General features: G+C 43.5%; 1 protein-coding gene across 2 annotated transcripts in view; it reads right to left on the bottom strand.

The window, feature by feature from the left end:
* Positions 1 to 22683, bottom strand: part of NPEPPS (aminopeptidase puromycin sensitive) — a 104440-nt gene that overhangs the window by 69904 nt on the left and 11853 nt on the right. For both annotated transcript variants that reach the window (XM_025360918.1, XM_025360917.1), the window contains exon 2: positions 19356 to 19440. In XM_025360918.1, the coding sequence (XP_025216703.1) occupies positions 19356 to 19440 (85 nt within the window). The remainder of the gene's footprint in view (positions 1 to 19355; positions 19441 to 22683) is intronic.

Raw genomic sequence — 22683 nt, forward strand, 5'->3', positions numbered from 1 at the left:
AAGACAGAATGTTGGGGGATGATTAGAGTATATTTTTAGTTTATATGGCCTGCTTGGGGAGAAAAAGGAGCAGGCAAAAAGGCAGGCAAGAAAAGGTCAGAGAGAGATTGCTTTCTGAAGCCTGCTTCTGAGGTCTAAAGTGCCTCAACATTATTACAAAAGACCGTCTTTCACTTTTATTGTTCTGAAGTTGTTCCGAAGCCACTTCAAAAACCAAGAATAAAAGGCCGAATATTTCAGTAAAATATGTTTATTGTTTTAGTCACGTAGGAAATAACAGGGACTATGGGTGTTCTATGACAGAAACTGGACAAAAACCAACATATATATCATAATATCATAACTACCCCCAACCTTTTTTTTTTTTTTTTTGAGACGGAGTCTCTCGCTCTGTCGCCCAGGCTGGAGTGCAATGGCTGGATCTCAGCTCACTGCAAGCTCCGCCTCCCGGGTTTAAGCCATTCTCCTGCCTCAGCCTCCCGAGTAGCTGGGACTACAGGCGCCCACCACCTCGCCCGGCTAGTTTTTTGTATTTTTTAGTAGAGACGGGGTTTCACCGTGTTAGCCAGGATGGTCTCGATCTCCTGACCTCGTGATCCGCCCGTCTCGGCCTCCCAAAGTGCTGGGATTACAGGCTTGAGCCACCGTGCCCGGCCCCCTTTTTCTTTTTTTTGAGACGGGGTCTCACTGCATTGCCTAGGCTGGACTTGAACTCCTGGGCTCAAGCAATCCTCGTGCCTCAGCCTCCCAAAATGCTGAGATTGCAGGCATGAGCCACTGTGCCAGGCCCCCTTTATGTCTATACATGATAAAACTTAATCACATAGAAGGAGGTATAGGGAAAATGAGAAGTACAAGATGGTATTCTCAAGAGGCCACATTAAAAAAGAGTGAAATTTTTAAAAATAGCTGAAATATTTATTGCTTACACCATCTATACAAGCATCTAGTGGATTCTGCCTTGGCATTACATTGAGATACAGAAATAAAATCTTCTAAAATTCCAGTATCAGAAGTGCCAAGTCAACCGTACTTCAAATTTTCCTTTACAAATTATCTATTTGAAACTCAGAATGTGTTTTCCTCCAAGCCACTGCTATACTTAAATAACAAGTAACCTAAATCACAAAACGCTATATAGCCCACATATACCAGTGTAGCTCAGTACTAGATCAAACACATTGTGAGGTTTTGTTTTTTTATTCAGATGGCAACTTTCCTATCATATTGTTTATGTGGTTTTAGAAAGCAGTTCATGGTGCACAAAAATAAGGTTCACAGTTCAAAGAAGGCCTACAGTGACCACCTGCTACTTGGAACATACTTTGTTTCTCCACAACGCTGAAAATAATGTTGCAATGGGAAAGAAAACACACCATTCTGGAGGATATCCAAGGGGGATTCAAGTGAAAAATGGAACCAAGAACTTACTTTGTAAAGTTTCAAGGTGACCTCCTTCTCACCCTAGGGCATAAAAGCCAATCAGATATATGCATAGTTACAGTTCAAGCAGTACCTATACTGACAGTCTCGTATTTTCAAATAGATTTCATATTTATATAACATAGTGATGGTCCTATCTTATTAGGCTATCTAAAAAGAATGAGCATGTGCCAAATATAAATCTGGTTCAATAGAACCAAAAAATTCCTTCTAGGGTGCCCCTGCTCTTAATAAATGACTGTGAACTATTTCATTAAAATCACTCAGGATTCTGGACCAGGATTTCCATTGATTATGTGGTCTTACACTGTTACTTAATTTGTCTAGGTCTCAGTTGATCTTTTTTTTTTTTTTTTTTTTTAAGGACTTCATTTCAGGTAATGGAGGAGTATATAACTCAAACTAATTCTCTCTCTTCTACTTGACACCCACAAAACTAAAAAAGCTGGAAGGAAGGGAAAACCTCTTCAAAGAATTATAGAACAAGATAAGGTGATCAAGATGAAGAAGAGGATGAAATTCCATAAAGAGGAAGCTTTGCATTCTAGGCCATTTTTGCTCTGAGGTCATTTGCTGATCTAGCAGAGATATAGCAGATTTGGAAGTGAGGCTGTAGGCCCAGGGACAAAAGTGGGAATCCAGGGCCCATCAACACTGGGGGGCTTTGTGGCTGGGTGGGCACTGTGAGGTGTAAGCCACCTCACAGCGTGAGCCACCACACACGGCCGCAAGACCCTATCTTAACAAAAAAAAGAAGCCAGGAGCGGTGGCTCACGCCTGTAATCCCAGCACTTTGGAAGGCCAAGGCAGGAGGATCACAAGGTCAAGAGATCAAGACCATCCTGACCAACATGGTGAAACCCCATCTCTACTAAAAATACAAAAATTTAGCCGGGCGTGGTGGCACATGCCTGTAGTCCCAGCTACTCAAGAGGCTGAGGCAAGAGAATCGCTTGAACCCAGGAGGCAGAGGTTGCAGTGAGTTGAGACTGCGCCACTGCACTCCAGCCTGGGTGATAGAGCGAGGCTCCGTCTCAAAAAAAAAAAAAGAAAAAAGAAAATATACCCTCACAGACAATCCTTTTTTTTTTCAGCTGCTTAGTTAATAAGTTCATTGTCTTTATCTGAAAAATCCTCACATACAATTGTTTGATTTAGCTCTCAGCAGCCTCTTCCCAAGCTCTGAGGAAGTTTGCCTTCTTTTGAGCTACCCAATCTTTCTTCTGGGGAAGGGACATTTTGGGACTGTTCCACCTCTTTGTTTTAACTTCTTTCTTGGGCTTCTTCTAATAGACTAGATTCTATCAGGCCGGGCGCGGTGGCTCAAGCCTGTAATCCCAGCACTTTGGGAGGCCGAGACGGGTGGATCACCAGGTCAGGAGTTTGAGACCAGCCTGGCTAACACGGTGAAACCCCGTCTCTACTAAAAAATACAAAAAACTAGCCGGGCGAGGTGGCGGGCGCCTGTAGTCCCAGCTACTTGGGAGGCTGAGGCAGGAGAATGGCGTGAACCCGGGAGGCGGAGCTTGCAGTGAGCTGAGATCTGGCCACTACACTCCAGCCTGGGCGACAGAGCGAGACTCTGTCTCAAAAAAAAAAAAAAAAAAAAGATTCTATCATATAGCAGCATGAGCTTCCTTACACATCTCCTCCCCCATGTCTGGAGTTACTCTGTTCTTTATGTACTGAGAGAACTCTTTCTTGTAAGCATCTTCATCTTCTTCCATTAGGTAACGCATGTAACCTGCAACACTCTCACCATGATGTACTTCGATGCACTTCTGCATTAAATTCCTTGGTTTCAGAATCATAACCAGGGAATCATTTCATACTGCGAAGAACAGACAAGCCTCCATCTATAGCTCACTTCAGGGCCCCAAAAACTTTTAACCAGTGGTAGTTCTGGCAAGGCCTGCATCCAGACGCACCAGGCTGATCGTCAATGCTTTCCTTGTTGTAATACATCTCTAATCACCTCCACTTGGCCTTCATAGATCCTTTCCATGTCAATCCTACTGAGAAGCCTGCGGGCCAGCATAGGCTGGTTCAACATACTGCAGCATAATTTGTCAGGTCAACCTTCATACCATATTTTGGCAGTTTGTGTGCATTCACTGTGCAGATTATCATATCCTCTTCTATATGGGTATAAGCAACTTGACAAATGGTATCTGTTTGTTACGCAAACTATCATCCTGTAGTTGGGTGTGTTGTATTTATTTTTATCCTGTATCACCAAGCATTTCCAAGCATAGCAATCAGTTTTATCCTCTCATCATCTTCTAAATTTCACTTGGTATCTCTTAAAGTAGGCCACATTCTCGACAATTTTAACAAACCCCATCCTAAAGAACAGCGATGACTTGACACAGTCCTCTCCCTCACAGACAATCTTAAAAGCACATTAGATACAGCTAAAGAAAGAATTCATGAGTTGAAAGATAAATCAGAAAGAAGATCCAAAATAAAACACACGGTGGCAAAAAAGATTAAAAACACAGAGGAGGAAAAAAAGATGCAGGATACTGTTAGAAAGCCAAACATAAATTTAAAAAAGCATGTAAAAAAGATATAATTATGGCAGGGCACGTTGGCTCACGCCTGTTATCCTAGCACTTTGGGAGGCCAAGGCAGGCAGATCACAAGGTCAGGAATTCCAGACCAGACTGACCAATATGGTGAAACCCCATCTCTACTAAAAATACAAAAATTAGCCTGGCATGGTGGCGCACACCTGTAATCCCAGCTACTCAGAAGGCTGAGGCAGGAGAATCACTTGAACTGGGAGGTGGAGGCTGCAGTGAGACAAGATCATGCCACTGCACTCCAGCCTGGGCGACAGAGCGAGACTCTGTCTCAAAAAAATAATGATAATAATAGTAATAATAATTACAGTTGGACACGGTGTCTCACACCTGTAATCCCAGTACTTTGGGAGACTCAGGCTGGAGGATTGTTTGAGCCTTGGAGATCAAGACCAGCCAAGGCAACATAGTAAGACCCTGTCTCTACAAAAATTTTTTTAAATTAGCCAGGCATGGTGGCACACATCTGTAGTCCCAGGTACTCAGAAGGCTGGGGTTGGAGGATCACTTGCACCCAGGAGGTCAGAGCTGCAGTGAGCTGTAATTGTACCACTGCACTCCAGCCTGAGCAACAGAGTGAGACCCTGTCTCAAAAGAAACAAACAAACAACAAAAAAAACACTACCTGTTAAAAAACATGGAAATCGCCATGTGCAGTGGCTCACGCCGATAATCCCAGCACTCTGGGAGGCCAAAGCAAACAGATCACCTAAGGATAGGAATTCAAGACCAGCCTGGCCCACACGGTGAAACCCTGTCTCTACAAAAACACAAAAATTAGCCAGGTATGGTGGTGAATGCATGTAATTCCAGCTACTTGGGAGACTGAAACAGGAGAATCGCTCGAACCCGGGAGGCAGAGATTGCAGCAAGCCGAGATCTAGCCACCACACTCCAGCATGGGTGACAGAGCGAGACTCCGTTTCAAAAAAAAAAGTGGGGGGTGGGCTGGGTGTGGTGGCTCCCACCTGTAATCCCAGCACTTTGGAGGCTGAGGCAGGTGGATCACTTGAGGTCAGGAGCTCAAGACCAGCCTGGCCAACAGGGTGAAACCCCATCTCTACTAAAAATACAAAAAATTAGCCAGAAATGGTGGCACAAGGCTGTAATCCTAGCTATTTGGGAGGCTGAGGCAGGAGAACCATTTGAACCTGGGAGGCGGAGGTTGCAGTGAGCTGAGATCACACCACTGTACCCCAGCCTGGGCAGCAGAGCGAGACTCCATCTCTAAATAAATAAATAAATAAATAAATAAATAAATAAAAATTAACTAATTAATACAAATAAAAACCCACAAAAATTAGCCAAGTATGGTGGCGTACACCTGAAGTCCCAGTTACTCAAAAGGCTGAGGCATGAGAATTGCTTGAACCCAGGAGGTAGAGGTAGCAGTGGGTTGAGATAGAGCCACCGCACCCCAGCCTGGGCGTCAGAGTGAGACTCTATCCAAAAAAAAAAACATGGAATCAAATCATAATTGCCTGGAGGAGGAGCAGGGAAAAGGGGAGAAAAGGATTATAAAGGGGCATGAAAAAATGTTCTGGGGTGATGAATATGTTCATTATCCTGGTTACATTTATGAGAAAACTTACCAAATTACATATTTTAAGATGTACCCTTTACAGTGTGTCAACATTACAAGTACTCTCACAAAGCTATCAAAAAGAGGAAAGAAGCAGCAGTAAGCACCAACAGCCATAACTACTGCCTGGAGAATTTCCCCCAAAACAAACAAACTAAAAAAAGTGTGGGCTGCAGCTAAAAGTAGTACATTTTTAGGATGAAAATTTATAATTTAAATGAATATACAGAAGGAAGGACTGAAAAGTAACAAGCCAAACATCCATCTCAAGACTTCTGTTTGTTTTTTGTTTTTTTGTAAGGGTAGTCAAGTGAAGCAGTGGGAGTGGAGAAGGAATAAATAAATCTGTAACTGGCTATGATTGATAAATTATAAACACCACGGCACTGGGACCAGCCTAAAGAAGATTTTTTAAATCTGCAAAGTAGACCGGGCACGCTGGCAGTGGCTCACACCTGTAATCCCAGCACTTTGGGAAGCCAAGGCGAATGGATCACTTGAGGTCAGGAGTTTGAGACCAGCCTGACCAACGTGGTAAAACCCCGCCTCTACTAAAAACACAAAAATGGGCCGGGCGCGGTGGCTCAAGCCTGTAATCCCAGCACTTTGGGAGGCCGAGACGGGTGGATCACAAGGTCAGGAGATCGAGACCATCCTGGCTAACCCGGTGAAACCTCGTCTCTACTAAAAAATACAAAAAACTAGCCGGGCGAGGTGGCGGGCGCCTGTAGTCCCAGCTACTCTGGAGGCTGAGGCAGGAGAATGGCGTGAACCCGGGAGGCGGAGCTTGCAGTGAGCTGAGATCCGGCCACTGCACTCCAGCCTGGGCGACAGAGCGAGACTCTGTCTCAAAAAAAAAAAAAAAAAAAAAAAAAAAAAAAAAAAAAAAAAAAAAAAACACAAAAATGAGCTGGGTGTGGTGGCACATGCCTGTAATCCTAGCTACTCAGGAGGCTGAGGCATAAGAATCGCTTGAAACCAGGAGGCAGGGATTGCTGTGAGCTGAGATCATGCCACTGCACTCCAGCCTGGGCAACAGAGCAAGACTCCGTCTCAAAAAAAAAAAAAAACCCTTGCAAAGTAAACCCAAAGGAAGTAGAAGTTAATAAAGAAATAATAGTCAACTGAGGTCTAGAAATCAATGGTTAGTTCTTTGGAAAAAAAAAAAAAAGCAAGAAAACTGAAAAAGATCTGGGGATCAAGAAAAAAGTAAAACAGGCCGGGTGTGGTGACTCAGGCCTGTAATCCCAGCACTTTGGGAGGCCATAGCAGGTGGATCACAAGGTCAGGAGTTCGAGACCAGCCTGGCCAACATGGGGAAACCCCATCTCTACTAAAAACACAAAAATTAGCCACGCGTGGTGGCCCGCATCTGTAGTCCCAGCTACTTGGGAGGCAGAGGCAGGATAATTGCTTGAACCCGGAAGGCAGAGGTTGCAGTGAGCCGAGATCACGTCAGCACGAGACCCCATCTCAAAAAAAAAAAGGAAAACAGAAGGCACAAATAAATAAAATGAGCACTGACTATACTACCTAACTTCCCTTCTAATTCTATTAACTTGAAACTATAGCAGAGCTTCCCTAACTGTGGCAGATCCAAACATGGATTACAGGTTTATCAAGATAATTCCCTCGGCCCTTGGATCAGCCTGGTAGAGCCTAGAACAATGAGAGATCTCTGATACCCTCCAGTTGTGAGCCTCCTCTTCCTTAAGTACCAGGAAAACATCAGTTTCTACCAATGCCTTGAAAAAAAAAAAGGAAGCATTGATTTGAAGAACAATTAACTCTTACAGCTTCGCACTTAAGAACAGCATATGTGGGCCGGGCGCGGTGGCTCAAGCCTGTAATCCCAGCTACTCAGGAGGCTGAGGCAGGAGAATGGCGTAAACCTGGGAGGCGGAGCTTGCAGTGAGCTGAGATCCGGCCACTGCACTCCAGCCCGGGCGACAGAGCGAGACTCCGTCTCAAAAAAAAAAAAAAAAAAAAAAAAAAAAAAAAAAAAGAACAGCATATGTGGCTGGGCGTGGTGACTTGCGCCTGTAATCCCAGCACTGCGGGAGGCTGAGGGCAGGAGGATCACCTGTGGTCGGGGGTTCGAGACCAGCCTGACCAACATGGAGAAACCCCATCTCTACTAAAAATACAAAATTAGCCAAGCATGGTGGCGCATGCCTGTAATTCCAGCTACTCAGGAGGCAGGAGAATCCCTTGAACCCAGGAGGCTGAGGTTATGGTGAGCCGAAATCATGCCATTGCACTCCAGCCTGGGCAATAAGAGCGAAACTCCATCTCAAAAAAAAAAAAAAAAAAAAAAACAAAGAACAGCATACATTACAATGTTATTAATATGATTCAATGTTTCCTCTCCATTTAATGCAAAAACTACATAATTTACAGCAGTTTTTTATGCTTTCCATTTTCTAAATATTTAAAACACTGTAAAGAATCTTTACAATTAGTAAATAACATGATGGTATTCCTCAAAGGGAGGTAAAATACAAGTTAAAGCTGGTAACAAAATAATCCCAAATACAAAATAATTTTGTTACCCATAAAGTTAACAGAATAGAGCACATGAAGAAATGCATACCTGACAAGTCCCCCCTTATCCGCAGTTTCACTTTCCATAGTTTCAATACCTAGAGTCAACCACAGTCTAAAAATATTAAATGGAAAATTCCAGAAACAAACAATTCATAAGTTTTAAACTGTACTGTTCTGAGCAGTGTGATGAAATCTTGTGCCCTCCCATTCCATCCTGCCCAGAACATGAATCATCGCTTTCTCCGACCTATCCATGCTGTATATGCTACCAGCCCATTAGTCACCTCGTAGCCATCTCAGTTATCAGATTCACTGTCAATGTATCACAAGGCTTGTGTTCAAGTAACCTTTATTGTACTTAACAATGGCCTCAAAGCACAAGAGTAGTGATGCTCGCAGTTTGGAAATGTCAAAGAAGAAGGGTGAGTACAATACAATAAGATACTATAAGAGAGGCTGGGCACAGTGGCTCATGCCTGTAATCCTAGCACTTTGGGAGGCTGAGGTAGGAGGATCGCTTGAAGCCAGGAGTTCAAGACCAACTTCAGCAACAAAGCCAGACCTGACTCACAAAAAATTTTTAAAAATTAGCTTGGTGTGTTGGTGCATACCTATAGTCCTAGCTAACTGGGAGGCTGAAGCAGGAGGATCACTTGAGCCCAGCAGTATGAGGCTGCAGTGAGATATGATGGCACCACTGCACTCCAACCTAGAAAACAGAGTGAGACTCTGCCTCTAAAAATAAATAAATGAAATAAATTTTTTTAAAAAGAAGATACTGGCTGGGCACAGTGGCTCACGTCTGTAATCCCAACACTTTAGGAGGCCGAGCAGGGAGGATCACCTGAGGTCAGGAGTCTGCGACGAGCCTGACCAACATGGAGAAACCCTGTCTCTACTAAATATACAAAATTAGCCAGGCGTGGTGGCGCATGTCTGTAATCCCAGCTACTCAGGAGGCTGAGGCAGGAGAATTGCTTGAACCCGGGAGGCAGAGGTTGCAGTGAGCTGAGATCAGACCATCGCACTCCAGCCTGGGCAACAAGAGTGAAACTCCATCTCAAAAAAAAAAAAAAAAAAAGATACTGTGGCTGGGCGCAGTGGCTCACACCTGTAATCCCAGCACTTTGGGAGGCCAAGACAGGCGGATCACGAGGTCAGAAGACGGAGACCATCCTGGCTAACACGGTAAAACTCCATCTCTACTAAAAACACAAAAAATTAGCTGGGTGTGGTGGCATGCAACTGTAGTCCCAGCTACTCAGGAGGCTGAGACAGGAAAATCACTTGAACCCGGGAGGCAGAGGTTGCAGTGAGCCGAGATCACACTACTGCACTCTAGCCTGGGTGACAGAGCAAGACTCCATCTCAAAAAAAAAAAAAAAAAAAGATATTCTAATTGGGAGGCCGAGGCAGGCGGATTACCTGAGGTTAAGAGTTGCCTGGCCAACATGGTGATTACCTGAGGTCAAGAGTTACCTGGCCAACATGGTGAAACCCCATCTCTACTAAAAATACAAAAATATTAGCCAGGCATGGTGATGCGTGCCTGTAATCCCAGCTACTCAGGAGGCTGAGGCAGGAGAACTGCTTGAACCCCGGAGGCAGAGGTTGCAGTCAGCTGAGATCACACCATTGCACTCCAGCCTGGGCAACAGAGCAATGTCTCAAAAAAAAAAAAGAGAGAGACACACACACACACAACATTCACGTAACTTTTATTACAGTATATTGTTACAATGGTTCTATTTTTTATTAATGTTAATTTCTATTTCTAATGTAAAAATTAAACTTTATCATAGTACATATGTATAAGGAAAAACATAGTGTATATAAGTTTTGGTACTATCTGTGGTTTCAGGCATACCATTGGGGGTCTTAGAATACAACCGCCATAGATAAGGGGGAACTACTGTATGACAGACTTACTCCATTTATCTAAATTTTCTTCATTTCATTCAATGTATATTTATTAAATCCCTACTATATGTCAGATACCAGGGAAAACCACAAATGAAAAAAGAATGAATCACGATTACTGGTCCTCAAGGATTTTTTTTTTTTTTTTTTTTTTGAGACAAAGTCTCGCTCTTGTCCCCCAGGCTGGAGTGCAATGGCGCGATCTTGGCTCACTGCAACCTCTGCCTCCCGGGTTCAAGTGATTCTCCTGCCTCAGCCTCCCAAGTAGCTGGGATTACAGGAGCCTATGACCACGCCTGGCTAATTTTTGTATTTTTTTTTTTAGTAGAGATGGGGTTTCACCACGTTGGCCAGGCTGGTCTCGAACTCCTGACCTCAGGTGAGTCGCCTGCCTCAGCCTCCCAAAGTGCTGGGATTACAGCCATGAGCTACCATGCCTGACCCCTCAAGGATCTTAAGATTCCATTGAAAAGCAGTACACGGCCGGGCACAGTGGCTCACGCCTGTAATCCCAGCACTTTGGGAGGCCGAGGCGGGCAGATCACGAGATCAGGAGATTGAGACTATCCTGGCTAACACAGTGAAACCCCGTCTCTACTAAAACTACAAAAAATTAGCCGGGCTTGGTGGTGGGCGCCTGTAGTCCCAGCTACTCAGGAGGCTGAGGCAGGAGAATGGCGTGAACCTGGGAGGCGGAGCTTGCAGTGAGCCAAGATCGTGCCACTGCACTCGAGCCTGGGCGACAGAGCGAGACTCCGTCTCAAAAAAAAAAAACAAGAAGAGTAGTACAGACATGACACAAACAAATAATTGCAATATGGTATGGTTACATTAATGACAGGCAATACAGTGGCAAGTACATGGACACTAGATCCAAACCGCCTGGGTTTGAATCCTGGCTCTAACATTTATCAGCTTTATTACCCAAAGTAAATTAGATAACCTCTCTGTGCCTAGGGTTGTTCTCTATATGAACATGTAATGTACTTCGTGCCTGGTATAGAGTAAACACTGAACTCATCATTATTTTTATAATTATCACTATTAAACCTTATATTATTAAAAACGTTTCACTTGGTTAGGCACCTAACCTGAACTGGTTCCCTCTATAATCAGTAACATAAAACATTCCCTCTATAATCAGTAATAAGCCAACTAAATTCCTAAAACAGCAGTCACTAAAGCAATCCATATCACCTTAAGGCTATTTAAATAATGTTTTAAAACTTACCAAATATAACCAAGACAAAATTTAAAACTATTCTACACTCATATACTTTGTATATAGCCATATGGAAACCTACACAGGTTCTTTATCAGACAGCCCCTGAATATTATTCAAAACCAACAAATGTAAGAGTGAAAGAATGCAAATACACTGTAAACTTCATGTTCTTTATCTCTGATTTGCACTAAAAAGGAATAAAGGGGCTGGCTAACTATCACTTGCTCCTTCTAACGCTGATATTTCTTTATTTGACTCCAGTTTGAACTAATGATACTTAAGCGTTGTTTATTTGAGAATGGACCATCCTGCATAGAAAACAGAATATATTTCACAGATAAGTGTAGAAATCCAAACAAGGGCCAGGTACAGTGGCTCACTTCTGTAATCCCAGCACTTTGGGAAGCTGAGGTAGGAGGACTGCTTGAGTCTTGGAGTTTGAGACCAGCCTGGGGAACATTGTGAAAAACCATCTCCACAAAAATTAAAAAATTAGCCAGGTGTGGTGGCACATGCGTGCCATCCCAGCTCTTCAGGAGGCTGTGGTGGGACAGTAACTTGAGCCCAGGAGGCTGCAGTAAGCCATGACTGTACCACTGCATTTTAGTCTGGATGACAGAGAAAGGCCCGTCTCAAAAAAAAAAAAAAAAGAAAAGAAAGAAATTCCAACAAACAAGATCAGAAATTAGAAACTTAAGATTCCTGTCTTAATGTTAACACTATATAAACCATTCCTCTTTGAAAAATATGCCTTCTGTTTGTCACTATTGTCTTGGCAATTAGTTATAGCTTCTGGCAAGCAAAGAAACCTATTTCAGACTTGCGTTCACACATTAAACTATCACTTAAACAGGAGTATTTAAGGTCTGGTGCAGTGGCTCATGTCTGTAATACCAGCACTTTGGGAGGCCAAGGTGGGCAGATCACCTGAGGTCTAGAGTTTGAGACCAGCCTGGCCAAAATGGGGAAACCCCATCTCTACTAAAAATACTAAAATTAGACATGTTTGGTGGCACACATCTGTAATCCCAGCTACTTGGGAGGCTGAGGCACGAGAATCGCTTCAACCCAGGAGACAGAGGCTGCAGTGAGCCGAGATCGCACCACTGCACTCCAGCCTGGGCGATGAGTGAGACTCTGTCTCAAATAATAATGATAATAATATTTAATAAAAACTCCTTGAATGACACAAATTACTACTTAAGCAAAAAGAACCTTGATATTTACAGGGGTAAAAAGTTCAAATAAACACTAAATTTCATTTATTATTATACATAAGCCAAGGGAATTTACTATATGCAAGAGAATCACTGTTCAGACAGTGAGCTGAGGGGCCAGAATTTGTGAAATAGAAGGGGTCCTTTTCACACAGTATTTACTTGAAGTTTCACAATAATCAAAGGTATCTGCTTCTAGCCCAATTATTCATGCATACACATCAACAAGATTTAAATTAACCAAAATGTTAAATGTGTATTAAGCAGCCACCATATAATGTAGGTTTGGGAACCAGTATTTAAATGGAAGAGTGTATATTCAGAGTAAAGTTCCACTGAGAAATAGAAAAGTCTGTAAAAACCGGTCTTGTCTTATACAAGAAACTGATGCTGACTTCTGTAATATAGCTAAATAGTCTCTTGATGTGTAGTTGGCACAATTCCAGAAATCTAAACTGCTAGCAAATTTGCTTACATCTGGTATAACTGTTACTATATCTAAAGAAAGGGATGAGAAACAAACCTTTAATCTCTACTTGAAATGATCTCTTTTATTTTTGCAAAGAGAAAAGGGTACACAACTAATATCCAAACAGAGTTAACAAAAGGCCTATTAAGGATTATTTTAAAACAAGTTCTTTACAAAAAAACAGAAAAGAAAGTTCTACTAGTTCTAGAATAAGTCTCAAGATTATTCAGTGACTAGATGGTCACAAAATGTTAATTAGGAGTTCTAATTTGTAGACTTATAATACCACATATTAAATCAAGTTTAGAAACTTTAAAGAGTATAAAAATCTAACAAGATAGCACAAAAGAGAACTCAAGCTGAAGATGCAAAATATCCTTTTAGTAAGTCAAAGACTAACCATGAAAGTAGAAACCTAATTTAAAATTCACTCAGCCAGGCGTGATGGCTCACGTCTGTAATCTCAGCACTTTGGAAGGCCAAGGCAGGTGGATCACCTGAGGTCAGGAGTTTGAGACCAGCCTAACATGGTGAAACCCTGTCTCTACTAAAAATACAAAAATTAGCCCAGCGTGGTGGTGCATGCCTGTAATCCCAGCTACTCCAGAGGCAGGAGAATCGCTTGAACCTGGGAGGCGGAGGTTGCAGTGAGCCGAAATTGTGCCACTGTAGTCTAGCCTGGGCAATACAGCAAGACTCTGTCTCAAATAAAAAAAAACAAAACAGAGACATATGCCCATAGGTCTTTCAGGATGACTGCACATATCACAAAAAAATGGCCTTTTTCTTCAAATAAAAACTTACACGAAGAAGCAACAATTTCATGCCTTAAAAGTAATTTTCTGATTTTACTTTTAAAGTGCCAAGATTTAGTGGCTGCAGATACCTAAATCACTCTTGCAGAAGGCAATCATAAGTATCAACAGGCACTAGATGAGATTAGCCGGGTCGGCCGGGCGCGGTGGCTCAAGCCTGTAATCCCAGCACTTTGGGAGGCCAAGGCGGGTGGATCACGAGGTCAGGAGATCGAGACCATCCTGGCTAACATGGTGAAACCCCGTCTCTACTAAAAATACAAAAAACTAGCCGGGCGTGGTGGCAGGCGCCTGTAGTCCCAGCTACTTGGGAGGCTGAGGCGGGAGAATGGCGTGAACCCGGGAGGCGGAGCTTGCAGTGAGCCGCTGAGATCACGCCACTGCACTCCAGCCTGGGAGACACAGCGAGACTCCGTCTCAAAAAAAAAAAAAGAAAAAAAAAAAAAGAGATTAGTTGGGTTTAAAAATGACTTCTCCTATTGACTCATTTATTCCCATCACCAGCATACAATCCTGGAAAGAACTAACAAATTCGTAACTCCCAGTTTCTGAAGAAACATGTTATAACCTCACATAAGGTAAAAATAATGAAATGCTACCATGTCCAAAGGCAAAAGTAAGCTCTGTGTGTGTGTGTATGTGTGTGCATATATATGTGTGTATATATATGTGTTTGTGTATATATATGTGTGTGTGTGTGTGTGTGTGTGTATGTGGAAGGCCAAATCTATCCCTGTTCCCGATCCAAACTTTTTTTTTGTTTTTGAGAGTCTTGCTCTGTCACCCAGGCTGGAGTGCAGTGGCACAATCTTGGCTCACTGCAACTTCCGCCTCCCGGGGTCAGGCGATTCTCCTGCCTTCAGGCTCCCAAGTAGCTGGAATTACAGGCGCCCGCCACCACGCCCAGCTAATTTTTTTTTTTTTTTTTTTTTTTTGAGACGGAGTCTTGCTGTGCCGCCCAGGGTAGAGTACAGTGGCACGATCTCGGCTCACTGCAAGCTCTGCCTCCTGGGTTCACGCCATTCTCCTGCCTCAGCCTCCCAAGTAGCTGGTACTACAGGGGCCCACCACTACGCCTGACTAATTTTTTTGTATTTTTAGTAGAGACAGGGTTTCACTGTGTTAGCCAGGATGGTCTCGATCTCCTGACCTCGTGATCCGCCCGCCTCGGCCTCCCAAAGTGCTGGGATTACAGGCATAAGCCACCGCACCCGGCCGCCCCCAATTCAAACTTTAACAACTCATACAACTTCCCATTCTCTTAAACTGTAAAATTACATGGGCTTACACGACTCCAGGTTTTTCCTGCTGCTGTGGTAGAAAAGTGTTGAGAAATGTACCTTAGCTAGTTCTGAAGGAAAATATTTTTTTTTGAGACAGAGTCTCTCTCTGTCACCCAGGCTGGAGTGCAGTGGCGCGATCCCAGCTCACTGCAACCTCCATCTCCCGGTTCAAGCAATTCTCTGCCTCAGCCTCCCGAGTGTTTCGGGAAGTCAGGGACCCCGAACAGAGGGACCAGTTGAAGCCGCGGCAGAAAAACATAAATTGTGAAGATTTCATGGGCATTTATTAATTCCCCAAAATTAATACTTTTATAATTTCTTATGCCTGTCTTTACTGCAATCTCGGAACATAAATTGTGAAGATTTCATGGACACTTATAACTTTCCCAATCAATACCCTTGTGATTTCCTATGCCTGTCTTTACTTTAATCTCTTAATCCCATCATCTTCTTTGTAAACTGAGGAGGATATATGTCACCTCAGGACCCTGTAATGATTGCGTTAACTGTACAAATTGTTTGTAGACCATGTGTGTTTAAAACTTGCTGGTTTTACGGCCCGGGGAGCATCACGGAACCTGCCGACATGTGATGTCTCCCCCAGACATCCAGCTTTAAATTTCTCTCTCTTGTGCTCTTTCCCTTTATTTTTCAACCCAGCCAAGACACTTAGGGAAAGAGAAAAGAACCCACGTTAGGCCGGGCGCGATGGCTCAAGCCTGCAATCCCAGCACTTTGGGAGGCCGAGGCGGGTGGATCACGAGGTCAGGAGATCGAGACTATCCTGGCTAACATGGTGAAACCCCGTCTCTACTAAAAATACAAAAAACTAGCCAGGCGTGGTGGCAGGCGCCTGTAGTCTCAGCTACTTGGGAGGCTGAGGCGGGAGAATGGCGTGAACCCGGGAGGCGGAGCTTGCAGTGAGCCAAGATCACGCCACTGCACTCCAGCCTGGCAGCACAGCGAGACTCCGTCTCAAAAAAAAAAAAAAAAAAAGAACCCACGTTAAATATCGGGGGTGGGGTTTCACCCGATACCTGAGTAGCTGGGATTACAGGCACCCGCCGCCACACCCAGCTAATTTTTGTATTTTTAGCAGAGATGGAGTTTCACCATCTTGGCCAGGCTGGTCTTGAACTCCTGACCTCATGATCCACCTGCCACAGCCTCCCAAAGTGCTGGGATTACAGGTGTGAGCCACCGCCCCAGCATTGAATACATATTACGTATCTAAAATAATTTAATGTTTTATCAGAATCTCCAAATCTTCTTTTCCATTAAGTTTTCATCACTCTCTTGACTCTCTTAGTAAGAACACTAACTGGGCTTCCGTGATATACAAATCATTGAGCTTAGCACCATTCAGTTATGCATATTCAAAACTTTTCAGTCAGGTCGGGCACAGAGGCTCACACCTGTAATCCCAACACTTTGGGAGGCTGAGGCAGGTGGATCACAAGGCCAGGAGCTCAAGACCAGCCTGACCAACACGGTGAAACTCCATCTCTACTAAAAACACAAAAATTAGCCGGGCGTGGTGGCACATGCCTGTAATCCCAGCTAATCAGGAGGATGAGGCAGGAGAATTGCTCAAACTCAGGAGGTGAAAGTTGCAGCAAGCCAAGATTGTTGGGTGACAAAGCAAGACTCCATCTCAAAAAAAAAAAAAAAAAACTTTTCAGTCACCTGAATTCTATCAACATTTTTAGTACAGGAAGACAAAAAACAAACTTGAGCTGAAACCATGCCAGCTGGAAGGTGCACATTTATATTACTAGATCTACCGATCTACATACCACTTTAAAACCATACATCGAGGCCGGGCGCGGTGGCTCAAGCCTGTAATCCCAGCACTTTGGGAGGCCAAGACGGGCGGATCACGAGGTCAGGAGATCGAGACCATCCTGGCTGACACGGTGAAACCCCGTCTCTACTAAAAAATACGAAAACTTAGCTGGGCGAGGTGGTGGGCGCCTGTAGTCCCAGCTACTCAGGAGGCTGAGGCAGGAGAATGGCGTAAACCCGGGAGGTGGAGCTTGCAGTGAGCTGAGATCCGGCCACTGCACTCCAGCCTGGGCGACAGAGCGAGACTCCGTCTCAAAAAAAAAAAAAAAAAAAAAAAAAAACATACATCGAATTTAAACATTCTCTACCCGCAACAAAGAAAGCCTTGTTGATTTGATATACCTGGCTAGAGTACTTCTATTTTTCTCCACAGTTAAAGAAATTAATTCATCACTCTTTCATTTACCAGACAATTTTTTTAAAAGCTGGCACTCACTCAAGTCCATTTGAAGAATGTTTTCCCAGCAGTTTGATCTAATTTACAACCAATTGAACTTAAGTACTTCTTGGGAATAGTATGTTCAACTGCTACTACTTTGACTTTCTATAGACAAAACAGTTTAAGAAAAAATCATAAATGTTATGAGGCCTTAAAATGAAACTTCTTTTCAGTATAATGTAAAGGAGAGAAAATCAAAATATAAAATGTAAGTTAAAAGATCAAATCTGTAAATTATTTTATATCAAAGAAGTCTCAGAGTAACCAATAAACCATTTTGACAAGGAATGTCTAGGTGAAATCAAAACTAAAAAGGCGACCAGGTGTGGTGGCTCTTGCCTGTAATCCCAGCAACCTGGGAGGCTGAAGAGGTCAGATGCCTTGAGCCCAGGGGTTCAAGACCAGCCTGGGCAATATAGTGAGACCCCATATCTACAAAAAAATACAAATATGAATATTAGCCAGGCACGGTGGTACACGCCTGTAGTATCAGCTGCTTGGGAAGGTGAGGTGGGAGGATGGCTTGAGACCAGGAGACAGAGGTTGTGGTAGTTGAGATCATGCCACTGTGCCCCAGCCTGGGTGACAGAGCGAGACTGTCTCAAAAAAAAAAAAAAAAAAAAAAAAAAGTAAAAAGCAATTCAGCTTCAATACTGATGTACTTGTAAGAGTTTATGCCAAACTTGGTATCTATTTAAAAAGCAGCTTATACGGGAATAAGATTTCCAGTCAAAATGGACTGCTTTCATACTAAAATTATAAGGTCTAAAATAGTTCTCATTTTATAGACACTAACGGAGTTCCACATTCTATACCATGTTTCTTTTTAACATGTTCTTCCCCTATAACTAACTCCATTATCTAGCGTCTAATCTTCATATTGTCTCATAAAGCAAATGTTTTTCTCCCAATTATGAGTATGACTTATCTCAATTTTAAACTATAGTACAAAAAGGAAAAAAAAAAACTTCAAGAAAAACATAAAAACGAAGTCTCTTTAAGGAGACTTTCATGTTCAAAGTACTTAATTTTTCGAATAACTCATCAGCTTTATTATGCATATTATATCCATTTTATATGTATGAAAATGTGATTTCCCTAATATCACAAAATAAGTTAATTTTGGAAATAGAATTTAAATTGTGACATTTGGCCGGGTGTGGTGGCTCACGTCTGTAATCCCAGCACTTTGGGAGGCAGGCAGATCACCTGAGGTCAGGAGTTCAAGACCAGCCTGGCCAACATGACAAAACTCTGTCTCTACTAAATATACAAAAATTAGCTGGGTATGGTGGCAGGCACCTGTAATCCCAGCTACTCAGGAGGCTGAGGCAGGGAGAACTGCTTGAACCCAGGAGGCGGAGATAGCAGTGATCTGAGATCACGCCACTGCATTCTAGCATGGGTGACAGAGCAAGACTCTGTCTCGAAAAAAATAAAAATAAAAATAAATTTAAAAATAAAATAAATTGTGACATTTACTTTATTTCACAATCCTGTTAGGTTATACTATTCAATATTTCCCATAAACATTTACCCCTCTTTTTTTTCTTTTTCTTTTTTTTGAGTCAGGGTCTCACTCTGTTGCACAGGCTGGAGTGCAGTAGTACAATCATGGCTCCCTGCAGCCTCGGCCACCGGGGCTCAATAGATCCTCCCACCTCAGCCTCCCAAGTAGCTGGGACTACAGGCACACCCCACTATGCCTAGCTAATATTTCTGTTTGTTTGTCTGTTTGTTTTTGTTTCGTCATGTGGCCCAGGCTGGTCTCAAACTCATGGGCTCAAGGATTTGCTCGCCTCGGCCTCCCAAATTGCTGGGATTACAGGCGTGAACCACTTCACCCAGCTGAATTTACCCATTTCTAAAGTAACAAACATTGAAATCTTAACCTGAAAATGTCTCTCTCTCTCACTTACACACACACACCCACCCCCCACATATGCACATGCAGACAGCAAATTAAAATGGAAAACAGCTCTTACCTTCATCTCCTTCTGGTGCATATGAAGCTGTAATAATATCAATATCAGCACAATTCATCACAATCTGATTAGTTGCCTGCCTCACCTAAGGGGAAAAGAAAAACCAACAGTGTCAGAAACAGCCTACATTAACAGTATATACAACTTGACCAGGTGTGTTGGCGCACACCTGTAATCCCAGCACTTTGGGAGGCCAAGCAAAGAGGATCGCGTGAGCCCAGGAGTTTGAGACCAGCCTGGACAACATGGCGAAACCCTGTCTCTACAAAAAATACAAAAATTGGCCAGGTGTTGTCATGTGTGCCTATAGTCCCAGCTACTCGGGAAGTTGAAGTGGGAGGACTGCTTGAGCCCAGGAGGTTGAGGCTGCAATAAGCTGTGATCGTGCAGCTGCACTCCATCCTGGGCAACTGAGCAAGACTCTGTGTGTCTCAAACAATAATAATAATGATAATAGTAACAGACTTGGACTAATATCAGAGTCAATTTTTTAAAATCCAGACTTTGCTAAAACCTAGACTGAGAATTTATGCATCAATGGTATAAATAAATGAAGTTTTAATAATCCAAAACAACTCATATTTTCCAAATTATATTAAATAATGAATGTTTAAGTATTTCACATCACTTACATCTAACCAATGAGCCAAATAAAACAATGTTTTCTATTTAAACCTTGATTTTAAACTATTGAAGGGCTGGGCACAGTGGCTCATGCCTGTAATCCCAACACTTTGAGAGGCTGAGGCAGGAGTATTGCTTGAGGTCAAAAATTCAAGACCAGCTTGGGCAAAATAGAGACAAAAAAAAATTTTTTTAATTAGGTGGCTCTGATGGTACACACCTATAGTCCTAACTACTGGAGAGGCTGAGGGAGGAGGATCCCTTAAGCCCAGGAGGTCAAGCGAGGCTGCAGTGAGCTATGATTACACCACTGACCTCCAGCCTGAACAACAGAGACTCTGTCTCAAAAAATAAAAGTAGGTTGGGGGCTCACACCTGTAATCTTGGCACCTTGGGAGGCTGAAGCAGGCGGACCACTTGAAGTCAGGAGTTTGAGATCAGCCTGGCCAATATGGTGAAACCCCATCTCTAATAAAAATTATCCGGGTTGGCTGGGCACAGTGGCTCACGCCTGTAATCCCAGCACTTCGGAAGGCCGAGGCAGGCGGATCGTGAGGTCAGGAGATCGAGACCATCCTGGCTAACATGGTGAAACCCCGTCTCTACTAAAAATACAAAAAATTTGCCATGCGTCATGGCGGGTGCCTGTAGCCCCAGCTACTCGGGAGGCTGAGGCAGGAGAACTGCTTGAACCCAGGAGGCAGAGGTTGCAGTGAGTCGAGATCGTGCCATTGCACTCCCACCTGAGTGACAGAGAAACACTCCGTCTAAAAAAAAAAAAAAATTATCCGGGCCTGGTGGCACACAACTGTAATCCCAGCTACTCAGGATGCAGAGGCAGGAGAATCACTTGAACCCAGGAGTTGAGGTTGCAATGGACCGAGATCGCACCATTGCACTGCAGACTGGGCAACAGAGTGAGGCTACGTCTCAAAAAAAAAAAAAAAATACAAAAATTAGCCAGGCAAGGTGGCATAGGCCTGTAATTCCAGCTACTCAGGGAACTGAGGCACGACAATTGCTTAAACCCAGGAGGCGGAGATTGCAGTGGGCTGAAATCGTACCACTGCACTCCAGCCTGGATTACAGAGTGAGACTCTATCTCAAAAATAAATAAATAAATAAATAAATAAATAAATACACACTTTCAATTTCATAAAAATCTTAATTAGGAAACATTTCTTAAAACATATTGCGGCCGGGCGCAGTGGCTCAAGCCTGTAATCCCAGCACTTTGGGTGGCCGAGGCGGGTGGATCATGAGGTCAGGAGATCGAGACCATCCTGGTTAATATGGTGAAACCCCGTCTCTACTAAAAATACAAAAAACTAGCCGGGCGTGGTGGCGGGCGCCTGTAGTCCCAGCTACTCGGAGGCTGAGGCAGGAGAATGGCGTGAACCTGGGAGGCGGAGCTTGCAGTGAGCCGAGATCGCGCCACTGCACTCCAGCCTGGGTGACACAGTGCGAGACTCCGTCTCAAAAAAAAAAAAAAAAAAAAAAACATATTGCAATAATTATATATTTTAATCTGCATATCAAACTCACCATGAGGCCCTCTGTGAGGATAGAGGAAGAAGGCTGAGACCATAACTTTATGTTAAAACTTTATACGATAACCCTTACCGCCGAGTGCGGTGCCTCACACCTGTAATCCTAGCACTTTTAGAGGGTCAGGTGGGCAGATCACTTGAGGCCAGGAGTTCAAGCCCAGCCTGGCTGACATAGTTAAGACCCCATCTCTACTAAAAATACAAAAATTAAGGCCGGGCGTGGTGGCTCACACCTGTAATCCCAGCACTTTGGGAGGCCGAGGCGGGCGGATCATGAGATCAGGAGATCGAGACCATCCTGGCTAAAATGGTGAAACCCCGTCTCTAGTAAAAATACAAAAAATTAGCTGGGCATGGTGGCGGGCCCCTGTAGTACCAGTTACTCGGGAGACTGAGGCAGGAGAATGGCGTGAACCCGGGAGGTGGAGCCTGCACTGAGCCGAGATAGCGCCACTGCACTCCAGCCTGGGCAACAGAGCGAGACTCAGTCTCAAAAAAAAAAAAAAAAAAAAAAAAAACTTAGCCGAGCATGGTGGCACATGCTTGTACTCCCAGCTACTTGGGAGGTTAACACACGAGAATCACTTGAATCCAGGAGGCAGAAGTTGCAGTGAGTCGAGATCATGCCGCTGCACTCCAGCCTGGGCAACAGAGCATGACTTTGTCTCAAAAACGAAACAAAACAAAACTTCATAAAATACTCTTTAATTTTTTTATTTAGATTTAAATGTAAATCTAAAATTGAATTGAAATTTTTTAAATTTAAAAATCTTTTAATTTTATTTTCCCAAAGAGACATTTCAGACGTAATACATACTAATGACCCACCACCCAAATTAAATCAACTTTTAAGATTTTGTCACTGGGCATGGTGGCTCATGCCTGTAATCCCTGCACTTTGGGAGGCCGAGGCAGGTGGATCACAAGGTCAGGAGATCGAGACCATCCTGGCTAACACGGTGAAACCCCGTCTCTACTAAAAATACAAAAATTTAGCAGGGCATGGTGGCAGGCGCCTGTAGTCCCAGCTACTCAGGAGGCTGAGGCAGGAGAATGGCGTGAACCTGGGAGGTGGAGCTTGCAGTGAGCGGAGATCGTGCCACTGCACTCCAGCCTGGGCAACACAGCGAGACTCTGTCTCAAAAATAAATAAA

The sequence above is a fragment of the Theropithecus gelada genome, chromosome 16 (genome assembly GCF_003255815.1).
Source record: "Theropithecus gelada isolate Dixy chromosome 16, Tgel_1.0, whole genome shotgun sequence".
Classification (NCBI taxonomy): domain Eukaryota; kingdom Metazoa; phylum Chordata; class Mammalia; order Primates; family Cercopithecidae; genus Theropithecus; species Theropithecus gelada.